At 37.4% G+C, this 12,472-nt stretch overlaps 1 protein-coding gene across 2 annotated transcripts in view; it reads left to right on the forward strand.

The window, feature by feature from the left end:
* Nucleotides 1-2,803: 2,803 nt before the first annotated feature.
* LOC118855941 (pleckstrin homology domain interacting protein) overlaps nucleotides 2,804-12,472 on the forward strand; it is a 188,115-nt gene continuing 178,446 nt past the window's right edge. For both annotated transcript variants that reach the window (XM_036765983.1, XM_036765984.1), the window contains exons 1-4: nucleotides 2,804-3,357; nucleotides 3,466-3,524; nucleotides 3,676-3,705; nucleotides 3,913-3,972. In XM_036765983.1, the coding sequence (XP_036621878.1) occupies nucleotides 3,318-3,357; nucleotides 3,466-3,524; nucleotides 3,676-3,705; nucleotides 3,913-3,972 (189 nt within the window). In that variant the 5' untranslated portion in view covers nucleotides 2,804-3,317. The remainder of the gene's footprint in view (nucleotides 3,358-3,465; nucleotides 3,525-3,675; nucleotides 3,706-3,912; nucleotides 3,973-12,472) is intronic.

Below are 12,472 nucleotides of genomic sequence, written 5' to 3' on the forward strand. Positions count from 1 at the left end.
TCATCAAATGAAAAAGTAGAGTATATTTGTAGCATGTGTATAATTTGTAATACTTTAAAAATAGAAATGAGTCTTGTATTTAAGGTCAACATTCAGAAATAAGTTTGTATTTTGAAGAAATTCAAAAGAAGTTAATAAATTATTTTTATTACTATAGGAATTGATAAAATTCTAATGTTCATTTCCAAGCAGAAATAATTTCACATCTTTTTGTTATAAAAAATATAATTGTTAACCTAGAAACTAAGCTACCTTAGAGTAGATTAATTTTAAAATAACTTTTCCAACACAACTGGATCTTAATGTATTTTATATTGCTTTACCACATGGTTTAACAAACATTTCAATAACAGACTATAAAATGTCTTGAAATAGGTATTTTCAAAAAAAAGAATGACAAAAATTGTGTCAAAGTTATTTAGAAGGTAATCAAAACAACAGAAAACTCTAAAGGTTAATTTTCCTAAAATGGTCTTAGAATGCAAGTATCAAAACACCTTAAAAAAGCTACTGCAGCTCCTAAATGGAAAGACATACCTGAAATTACTAGAGTGCCTTCCTAAATTTACATACCACCAAGAAGGTACATATGGAAAACTTTAATCTCTGTATTTTTATATTTGCTTTCACCATTTCTTTTCTATTCCCTTGTGGAATCAAACATCAATAAACACCAGACCAATGCAAAACAATTAATAAAAAATGAAAACCCAAAATAATCTATGGTTACAAAGAAGAATTTATTTTAAAGAAATTAGAACTACATCAATTGTTGAGATTAGTTGAAGTATGTAGTTCCTAAAAATAAGAGGATAACATACATGGCAGTTAATCACTGAAGTAGCAATATGGCAATAGAACACACAAAATGTCCATCTCTTCAAGCTTAAACATCCTTTCTGGAATCAGGTTGCTAGTAATTATAATAGTTTAAAAGGAATTAATGGATTACACAATAATACAATGCAAATATTGTCAGTATTTAAAAGAACGGACATTGCATATCAAAAAATGATTATTACTCTGATAATTTAGGCTTTAAAATAACAAGTCATTATAACCATTTTTTATTATAATCAGAATGAATTATAAAAGGCAATCATTACACTCAAGTATCCACTGGGCTTCATTTTCGGGCCCCCCACCAAACACATATTCAGCCCTGGATGTTTTAATAGTATCTTACACAGCTGCTGTCTTCAGGGAAGCTGAGGGGCGGTTGCAGCACCAAGTGTTTCCCACCAGGAATGTTAGGAGCCAGGCTGGGTACAAGGCTTGAGGTAAGAATCCAGAAAACCACAGTTCAGCTTCTAGGGTCCTAGTCCCACAAATAAGCACCTTCACTCTTTGAAACCAGTCTCATAAAAAAATACTGTTTATTACCTAGAATGTTAATGGAGAATCTTTTGTTAAATGTTAACAAAAGAATGCTTATTCTAGTTCCCCTTTAAACATCTGCCCCTTTCATTTTCAAATGTTTAACTCCAGTCTCTTTTGGAAAGTGCTTAAATCATTTGGAGATAAAATATTACTTATTGCTCTTTTCTAACAAATGACATTTTCCATTGTTTCCATAAATTTCATCCATGTTCGTTTTCTTTTTTTTTTTAAACAAGGCCCATATCCTCATCAGCAAAATTCAGATGAATGATTTAGCATATAAAACCCAGTAATTACATACTAATTTACAAAAGATTTAAAAAATACTTTTTGGGCTGTTTTTTCAGGAAGTCTTTGCTTGCCCAACAGTAAACAGGAATGGTTTCGACCTTAAATTAGGAGTCATTTGTTAGCATAACTTGAAGTCAACTATACAATATATACATAATTTAAATCATTTAATCACTAAATACATTGGCCAAACCGTATTATACTCTTTTAAGAGCCTTCGTTAGGTTATCGGTTTATCACTAAATTACCACCAGTTCAGCTGTAGGCACAGATTAACGTCTCTTTGCTTTACCGTAGATTAACATTATTTTCTTCTTGCGAATATTCGGAAAAGCCTTACGATTTCTAAATACCAAATCTCTGATTAACTGTCCCCCAGCCCTATTATAATGAAAATAGCATTTTAAGTGCAAATAAGGAGTTAGAAAGCAACGTCCTTAGAACCAAAGCAAAAAAAAAACCAACCCACCAAAAACAACCATTTTACAATTTGTACTTAAGGCACTGGCAGTAATACAAGAAATATGCAGAGATAAGCTCCAGCAAGTAACGGGCTTGCAAAAAAAAAAAATGTTACTGCTTAACAAAAAGCAGCCTGAGCCTCTATTGCAATATACAGCATTCCCAATAAATTACACAACACTTGCACAGGCTGCAGAAATAACGCAGGACAAGACTTACACAGATGCCAATCCGCAGCATTTATACACATGCACATGGGTAAGAGACAGAAACCAAACACTATCATTCAACTCAGGGAGGGCAGCGCAATCTCGAGTTTGTTCAATGTGTGTGTGTGTGTGTGTTATTTCTGTGAGTGTGTGGACGCCGAGTGTGCGCGCGTGAGAGTGAGACCCATTCCTCGGGGCATTTTCCCCCCTCTCTGGGCAGTTTTGCTTCATTTGTTTCCTATTTCTGCTACATTGAAACTAACTTCCATCTCAGCCCCAGTCAGAGGCGCTGAATAGAACCTGTGCTGCGGCTCCGTGTGCGTCATATCCCTCCGCGGAGCCGTCCCTCCCCCGAATCAATCCCTCCACAGAGAAAGCGCTTTCCAGCCAACCAACGGCCGATGCTCCGACATCTTCTCCTAACTGGAAATAAATAAATAAATCGATCTACTGGGGGGGGGGGGGGGGAGCGGTGTGAGAGCGGGGAGGCGGGGAATCAGGCCGAGCGAGGCTGCTGCTGCTGCCTGGCAATGGAGTGTGTGTGTGAGCGCGCAAGCTAGGGAGGTTGCGGTGGAGGAAAGATACTTTCTCCAATTTTTTAACCCCCTTTTGAAATTGAGTGGAGGGAGCCGTGCTGCGACGGACAGGGTGGGAAGAAACCCCAAAACCTAACCCTAGCCTGGGTTCGGCGGCAGGGACTCCTTTCTTAGGCGGAGGGATCTCTGTGGCGGAGGTGGCGGGCGGGTTGCTGCCGCTGCCGCCGCCGCCGCCGCTGCCTGTGAGTTGTTGTTTCCTCCTCCTCCTCCTCCGCCGCCGCCTCCTCCTCCGCCGCTGTTGGTTGAATGGTGGAGCCGAGGCTCTGGCTGGGGAACACACAGTGACAGCTACAGGGCAGGCAGGCAGGCGGCGGCGCCGTCCCCGCTTCCCGTCCTCGGCGGGGGAACCCCGCCAGTGGCCCCTAAGTGACCAATAAACATGTCTTGTGAGAGCAAAGGCCTCTCGGAGCTGCGATCGGGTAAGTGGGGAGGCTGCGGGCGCCGCTGGCACGGGGCGCGTCCGTCCCCAGCGCCCCCAGCCCGGCGCTGAGCCTGTGTCTCTCCCCTCTCCCCTTGTCCCCGCACAGAGCTCTACTTCCTTATCGCCCGGTTCCTGGAAGATGGACCCTGTCAGCAGGCGGCTCAGGTATGGGGCTGCGGGCGAGCGAGAGGCGGCGGCGGCGCGCCGCCGCGGGGCTGGGGCCGGGCCGGGGTGGGGGAGGGAGGGAGGCCGCGGGCGGCGGGGGGCGAGGAGGGCGGCCAAGCAGCGTCCCCCCACCCCGCTTTTGTTGTTGCAGGTGCTGATTCGAGAAGTGGCCGAGAAGGAGGTAAGAGAAGGCGGCGGCGGCGCTCTGCGGCGGCTCACCCGGCCCGGGCTGCTGCCGCTCCCTGCCGCCGCCGGGGGGAGGAGGGCGGCGCGGCGGGCCCGGGCGGGCCGGGGTCGGCGGAGGGGGGGGGGGTTTCGGGGGGGTGGGGGTCAGCCGGGAGGCAGGGGTCGAGCAGAGGCTGATGTTGGGGTGTTTTCCCCCTCACAGCTGTTACCCCGACGAACTGACTGGACGGGGAAAGAGCATCCCAGGACCTACCAGAATCTGGTGAGAGATTCCCATCGCGATGCGAAAAAACTTTTCCCCGAGTCAAATAAAAATTGAATTTCCCGCAATTTTTTACAGGGACAAAAACTTGGCTAAAAAAATCGCGAAAGCTTCAAAGGCAACGGGAAGGGTTGGGAGCTCCACGCGGGACAGGCGCTGGGTTGGGGTGAGGGGTACCCGCACCCCAAGACCATAGGGGCTGCGGACAATTTATTTGTGATATTTTGTTAATGTGCTAGAAATAAAGATACGTCATGAATGTTGTGCAGTGAAAGGGCTGGAGGAGGAGGGACTAGAGCGCGCTTCCGCGACAGAGCGCGGACGCGGGGGCGCGCACCAGAGAGTCAGGCGGCCAGGAGGGCGCGCTCTCATTTCTCCATGCGCTGTTGCTGCTGCTGCTGCAGGCACGCATAGCTCAGCTTCTCTCCTCTTTCTCTCTCCCCCTGCCTTTTACCTTCTCTCTCCTCTTTTCCCCCTCTTTTTCTCCCCAGCTCTTGATTCACTCTCTCCTCCGTCTCTCCCTTCTTTTCCTTCACACGGTAGCTGGTGACTAACTATTCCAAAGTGGCTTTAGCATTTCACACAAAAAAAGGCTGTTCATCTTAAATGCAATCATAGCAAGAAATTACTCCCCCCGCAGCTCCACTAATGTTTTTTTCCTTTGCTTAAATTCAAATCTGGAAATTTTGGGGGAAATTAAAATTAAAATGTATGAGTACAGCCGTCTAGCCGTACATTTATTTGCTGTTAGAGTTTTACTCGTCCGTGACAGAGTTGCAATATACATTTATAAACGTGATTTGTGGGTTTTTTATAGCACATATATAGTGAAAATGCATATCTATGTTTATCTTGATACATCACTGTCACCAAAATGTTAAGATTCTCAGTCTTCATTCTGGGATGAAACTTAAGTAAAATTTCCCATCCTTTTATATTGTGTGGTTCTGACTTTTAAAAGTTTTTTTTTTTTAAATATCTGCTTCTCAATATTCTCTACAAAGAACATTCCATAGTCTGTACAACTATAATTTTAGGGGAAGGATGAAAGTATCCTATCCCTTTGCCCTTTTCCTTCGTCATTTACCTGGTATTTGCTTTTAGGAGACTCAAAATTTCAAGTAATTTGGATTATCCTTGAGTTGTCTTCATAACCACTATTTTTGGTAGCTACTATTTCTTTTTGGTTGTGGTGTAGGCATTAATTTAACACTACTAAATTAATCTAGGTTCTCTTTGAGCCTTTCAAAATTGTTAAAAACAACAGTCATAAATTTAAACTTTGAAGCAATTAAAGATGCAGTGTTAGATTTTGAAAATTCAGTAATAACCAATCCCCTAATCCCAGGCAAAACATGGTAGACATAGGTACCCTTCTTGATTTTGAAGAACAATGTTAAAACTTTAATGTATGAAACCAAATATGGAACCGTTTATATTCCTTACACCTGAGTTTGGATATATACCCGGTAAGGTCTTTAAAACAACAAATGAGTGAAGTTCTCTTCAAGATTTAGTCCACTTCCCATGAATGGTCTTTTTGCCTGTAATGTTCTTACTTAACTACCCAGAGAAATCTTATTGAGATAGTGAAAGGGCTGCTGATTTGACTTAGGAGGTCATGATTTTGACTTGTTCTCTTTTGAATATATAGGTATACTGTGTTTGGTGTAATGTTATTTGGTTATTTTCATTTTTATTGTTTTTCTGATGTTTCTGGGGATGATGTTTGTCTGAATTCTTGTTGTATTGAAAGTTACGTTCACGTGCCTGATTACTTTTATATACTCAAAATGAAAAGCGTAATTTTCCTACCTAATATAGCTTATTTAACTTTGTCATGTGGACTTTGTATGTTTTGGTGAGGAGAATTGTTTCCAATGTATTTTTTAGATGAGAGTGATAGTTGTGCTATCAGGTAAAGTGATTTTCTTAGAGAAGTTGTAGTATTGAATTTAAATATGTAGGATTATCCCAGATTATAAATTAGGTATATAGTATACACATTGAATATAATGCTAAGGTTAAAAAATCTTTATAATTGTTTGGATCACAATAATTATGACCAAAAGAGTAAGCAGTGGTTTAGGAGACTTCCAAAATTTTTTATACATAATTTTTAAAAACCAGGGTTTTTTTTTCCTCTTAAGTTTAATGTGAACATCCATGAAAAAGAAAGCATATTTGATTTGAAGGATTTTTTTATGGTTTTCAGACCCTAAAGTTTGGATATAAATACATATCTTCAATTTCAAAACTTTAAATGAAACTTTTTGTTTTTTAAATGTTTCAAATGTGGATTAGGAAGAGTTGATTAGAGCCCAAGTTACTTAAAACATTTTTAGTTTATGATGAACATTTTAATGCATGACATAACTTATTGATTTCAGCACTGGGTGTTTTCCCTCCAGTGACATATATCAAAAGATCTCTCTCATATTCTTAAAGGTACATGGATTTTTTTTTCTTTTTTTTTTTCTTTTCTTTTTTTAAGTATCTAAGAGGTGTACAAGTATGTTCTTGCTGCTTGACCAGTCTGCTTTATTTTTCATTAATACATGCTATCAGTTATGTCCTTTACACTACTTCAGACAGGCAAGATGTTGTTGGTAAGATGTGCTCCATATGTTTTTTATATTGCCCTTTGGGTTGCTTGTAATTTTGATCCTTCAGAAACAGTGGTGTTCCCCACATCCTCAAACAAGGCTAACTCAGGGCAAATGTAGCAAAAGGAAGAAATTCCTGATCTGAGCATAGAACAAGGGAAACAATCTTTCCTGTTTATTTAGTTCAGTTAGTTTGGATAGTGAAACTGGTTGGTTTACCATTATTTTCGAGTTTTCAGCTTATGCAGTTGTGTAGTTGAGGCTAGATTAAGTTTCTTGGAGTAGAGTTTTGTACTCTTGAATTTTTTTGGACTGATCCTGCAATTTCATAAAAGGAGGTAAATCCCAGTGAGGAACTCCTCTACTAATGTACATCATCAGCACCTTCTCTGCAAGATGTAGTTTTAGAGTGGCCTGGGGTCACTGAGAGGTTAAGTGATTTCCTTGGAGTCCCACACTCAATGTTCTTCAGAGACCTTGCCTTGAACCCAGGTCTTCCTGACTCCAGAGCTAGCTTTTTATACAGTAGACCACATTGCCTTTACTTTTTATTATAATTGCATTTTTAGCTAGCAAAACGATTTTTTTGAGCTATTTATGTTTCGCTAAAATTATTACAAAAATGATTCCTACTCTTCTCATGGAGGCCTTTACTCTTAATTTCTTGCCACAGTAAGTTTCCCTTTGAGGAGAACTCTTGCTAGGTACCTAGGACCTAATTTGGTGTTGAGTCTTAAAACTTTTAAAGTACTAACCTTAAAGCTAAAAAAAAAAGTTTTGTGTGTGTATGTGTGTATCATGCCAGGTTATGAAAAGAAAGTTAACTTAGAATTGTACACAAAACACAGCAAATGCCTTTACGTTTGGTATAGATTTGCTGTGATTAAAATGTTTAATTTCTGTAAGTTATTGATGACTTTCAAACAGTAATAGAAGTGAGTAGTCAATTTAAGTTTTTACCATTTGTATTTAACTTACTATGAAACTTTATAGTTTTTAAAATGATTTTGTGGTTTTTTTTAAAGTTAAGTATAGGCTTGTAAGCAATTTTAATATAGCATTGATAAATTACATAGAGGTTCAAGAAGTTCAGATAGGAAATCTGCCATTCCAGATTGTCAGTTTTTGAAATTACATATTTAACAGTATTTGTAAGAGCTATTTTTTTTTTCACAGTCAGAATTGGCTTAAAAACTGGTTTCCCTTGAGTTTACCAAAGGAGATGATGAGACTGATCATCTCTAGGCTAGTAGGCTTTATTTTTTCCTTTAATACAGCCCCAGTAAAAAGATAGGCCTTATTGTAGGGCAGCTTACTGAAAGAATTTTTTCTGTCATAACTTCACGTTAATCTATTCTATTTGTGAGAACTAAAGTATTTTGAGTATAGAGAAGAAAATATCTATTTTGTTGGAGGAGAGGAGTTGTGACTTGTCATTTTATGCATGAAGAATCCTAATCTAGGTGATTTCACTATTAGAAACTAGGCTCTTCCCCACCATTAAACAATTCAAGCACATTCTGTGATTCCCAGTACTCTCCTAAATGAGTGAAAATTGATTTTACCTTACAGGGGAGGTTCTGTCTACTCATGTGTTGTGTCCCCTGTCCCTGTAGTCTGTGTTCCCTCCCCCCCCCCCCCCCCAGGCCCCTGCCCCCAGGCCAATAATGTTATCTTCACATGTGTTTTTACTTAAGTTTAAAAATACTGTGTTATATTGAATCCAGTTTTACAAGTTTGTGTTTCAAAGGTATTCCACTTTGAGATATTACATTTAGATCAATTAGTTTTTATGTTTTGGACATCATTATTACATATTCAGATTACTACGTTGACTGAAGAATAAAGAATGGCTAATTTAGACTTTTCAAAATCATGTTTATAGTGAATCTATTTCCCAAAATCATAGGTATGGTGGTGCAAAATAATGTACAAAAAGTTTAAGAACCTTGAAGAAAGTAAGCATTCAGTTGAAGATACGGGCAGAATCGTAAATATATTAGTCTCGCTACTGAGATACTGACTATAACTTTTCTGAGCAAATTGATGTCATGAAATATTTAGTTATGAGCATTTTGGATTAGTGGATATTAAAGCTTTTTGCTTTTGATAAGTCAGAAGCTGTTGTCATAAGATAGTAGTTTGGATTATATAAAAGGATCTTGCTCTTGCAATCTGTTTCCTTTTGGCCAGAGATTTGGGAATTTTAAAACCATAAAAGTTTGTATTCTTTAGGACTTTCTTGATGGACGAGTGTTGTGTCTTTGGTTTTGTCATTTTGTTTTGTATATCAAAATTAGAATGAATTTCTTGTAAAATTTTCTGGTGATGAGAATTTTTAAATTTGTCATTCCTGTTTTGGGGCTGTAAAGTTATGTGAGTATTATGAACATCAAACATCGATCATTTAGAATTCCTTACAGTACAAAGCACAAATATTCCCCCACCTCCTTTTTTTTAGCCTTCCCCCAATTTTTTAATTGGCATTTGTGGCTTATGTAAATGTAAACACAGAATTTAGGAATAAAGGAATGAATTTTGTTTCTGGAAAAAATGAAGTTAAATTGAATTCATGATGTTCTTGGAAAGTGATTATCTTTTACTGATGTTTGTATCTAAATTGGCTAACATTTTAGAGAAGTTATTGTGAGCTTTGTTAAATGAATCCTATGTTATAAAGAATCATGTATGTTGTGATCTTTTAAGATACATAAGACTACTAATTAAGTATGTTTTAAAATGGATTTTTATATAACTTGTTTTTGCATAATACTTTAATCTTTACAGAATACTTTTCTTTCTCATGGTAACTCTGAGACAGATAACTTGAGGTATTAATATCCCGTTTTATAGAAGAGGAAACATTCTCTTAGAGGTAAAGGGACTTGTATAGTAATGGTTTGAGGTGGAGTTTGCACGTAGATTTTCTGTACCAAAACTGGAAACCTGGCACTTAGCATAGTGGCTAGAGAGCCAGCCTCAAAATCAAGAGACCTGGCTTCAAACTCACCTTTTGTATATGCTAGTTGTGTGACCCAGGGTAAATTATTATATTTTAATTATAATTATTAAATTATTATCTCAATGCTTTCTCCCAGACTATATATAAGTTACTGTTAATCACAGGTGTACTGCCTGTTCTTATCTGATACTAAGCAGGGCTCTTTCTCTAATACTGTACATTATTGAATCTATTGAGTGAGTACTTTTCATTATATTGTATTTTTAAAATTGATATACTGATCCTTAGAAATGTTAGAAATTTTTACACTTTAAAGTTTTGGAAATCAGAATGATGTTAGTACCTTTGGAAGTTTCTAGCTAGATTGTAGTTTTACATTGCTTTCAGAGGAGGTGCTGCTGACAAAATAGTAAATAATTGTATTGCTTTTATACACTTAATTCATTATTTAAAATACATTTAGCACTTAATGAGTATTTGTGGAATATGGAGTATTTTAGGCACTGTACAACTTTAGGATTTTACATGTAGAATTTTAGGAATTGAAGAAAATACTGTAATTGAGTATATTTTCCTTTATAATTTCTTTGTTTTTCAAATACTAATGTATCAAGTATTTTAAAACCCATTCGATCATTCCCTCCACTGAGCTATAGCAAGATAGATGGCAGATATATTTTGTTAGAGGGTATAAGAGAAGGGAAAAAGAGGGAGAAGTTCGATGTTTTAATAATACTCGGGAATGGTCCAGCAACTACTCATCTATTCCTGCAAAGTTTTACTGTCACAGAAATGACTCGGTGTGGGTGTCCTAGCTAGATCATCACTTGTATCATATATCTGTATACTATGTGTGGTTTTGGTAGAGCTTGACTGGGGGGATGTTTATCACTTCCTATTTTCATTCAGTTTTGGTTTACTTAGTTCTTGTCTGTGGAAATAACAAATTCTAGATAAATTTGGTCCTTAAATGTACGTAGTAATGCTATTCCGAAACAGGTTTTCTACCATTGTATGTGAGATATTATTTCTAGTATGTGCTTTGCATTTGAAACTATTGAAAATAAAACTGGTCTATTTAATTTTTGAGATGCTAAACATTTTTAGGCTTTTCGATTTTAAACTAAAAGTAATATTAAGCAAATGAAACTTTGAGAATAGATGTAATTAGAAAATTCAAAACAGAATATCATGAATCAAGTTTTCAAATAATTTCCTTGTCAGATTGGCATTTGGGTGTTACTTAGGCAGATATTTTCCCTTGATATATATATTTTTTTTTTTTTTAGATTTTCAAATATCTGACAATTTAAAAAGTAAACCTCAGTACATCTTCTAACAATTTCAGGCAAACATTCGTCGCACAATTTATTTTAACAAGAGGTGACAGTTCTATAGTACTTTTCCTGTCTAGCCTACATCTGGAGTATTGTGCCAAGTTATGGACTTACTGTTTTATTGAGAGATATTGACAAGCTCGATGATAAGAGGACTTGAAAGCATATGATAACAAGGACCAGTTGAAAGAACTAGGTCTATCTGCTGGGGAAAAGAAGACCATGGAATGTCATTGTAGTTGTCTTTAAGGTTATCATGCAGAAGAAATACTAGACTTGTTCTGCTTCATCCCACAGATCCAAATTAGCAGCTATAGTTGAAATTATAAAGCTAAAAATTACAGAGAAATATGATAGAACTTTATCACAAATTAGAACTATCTAAAGGTTGATTGCATTTCCTGAGCAGTTTTCTTGTTACTTGAGATTTTTAAATTGAGACTGTATTTTTGCATATTATATAGTATATATTATACTGTATTCTTAAGAATACTATAGAGGAGAGATTCATGTTTCAAATAGGGAGCTAGCTAGGTGACTCCTTAGGAACTTTCCTAAGATCTTACAAGCTTGAGTTTCAAGATTCTGTTCATAGTTCTCCTATGTAATGTGTATTCTAAAGATTCTAAAAAAAACATTCTTTACCATTTTAGTAGAATGTAAGTTTTTTGTTGGCAAGAACTGTCTCTCTTTAGTATTTTTGTGACCTGTATTTAGCATAGTGCCTGATACATGAGAAGTAATTTGACAAGTGCTTGTTTGAAATGCTGGGAGAATAGCGAGAAAATGTTATCATGTAAAAGTTGAAAATCATTTCTTTCCAACATTATTCCTGGATGGGAGGATAAAGGTTCCAGACTTGGGAGCCAGGAAGACTCCTGTATCTAACATAAAATTACTTGACCTTCTAGCCTCAGTTTCTTTATCTGTAAGAATGAGGATAAGACTTGTAATATCTACTTTATAGAGTTGTAAATCCTATATGATGTAATATATAAAGCACTTTGTAAATTAAAAAAAACATTTAAAAGTTATATATCAGAGCTGCCTAAAATAATAAAGTTCAACTTTTTAAGTATATGCTACAGTTCAAAACATTAGAAATGTCTCTCAGATCAGAAGCCTTTATTGATCACCTGCTATGTGCCACACACTGTTATAGTTGCTGGAGAATCAAAGATAAAAAGCAAAATATATCCTGCCTTAGAGGATCTCAGATTCTGCTGGAAGGTGGAGGGAGGGAGGGAGAAGAGTAAGATGTAATCCACATAAGTAAATACAGAGAGGATGCTAGCAACAACTTTCGTGATAGTAGGGGTGGTCAGGCAAGGTCTCCTTTGGGAGGTAGCACTAGAGTTATACTTTTGCAGAAGTTAAAGAGTGGGAGGCAAAGGCCAGAGATAGAAAGTCGTGATTTGGTAACTGCATTAGAACAATTTGGTTGGAATGTAGCATGGCAGAATGGGGAGGACCAGATTATGGAGTGCTTTAGATGTCAAGAAGAGTTTATATTTTCTCCTTTTTAAGTAGGGTAATATCATGGTCAGATCTGTGATTTAGGAATATCAGTTTGGCAGAAAAGTGAGTGGATTTGA

This window comes from Trichosurus vulpecula, chromosome 7 (assembly GCF_011100635.1).
Source record: "Trichosurus vulpecula isolate mTriVul1 chromosome 7, mTriVul1.pri, whole genome shotgun sequence".
NCBI lineage: Eukaryota > Metazoa > Chordata > Mammalia > Diprotodontia > Phalangeridae > Trichosurus > Trichosurus vulpecula.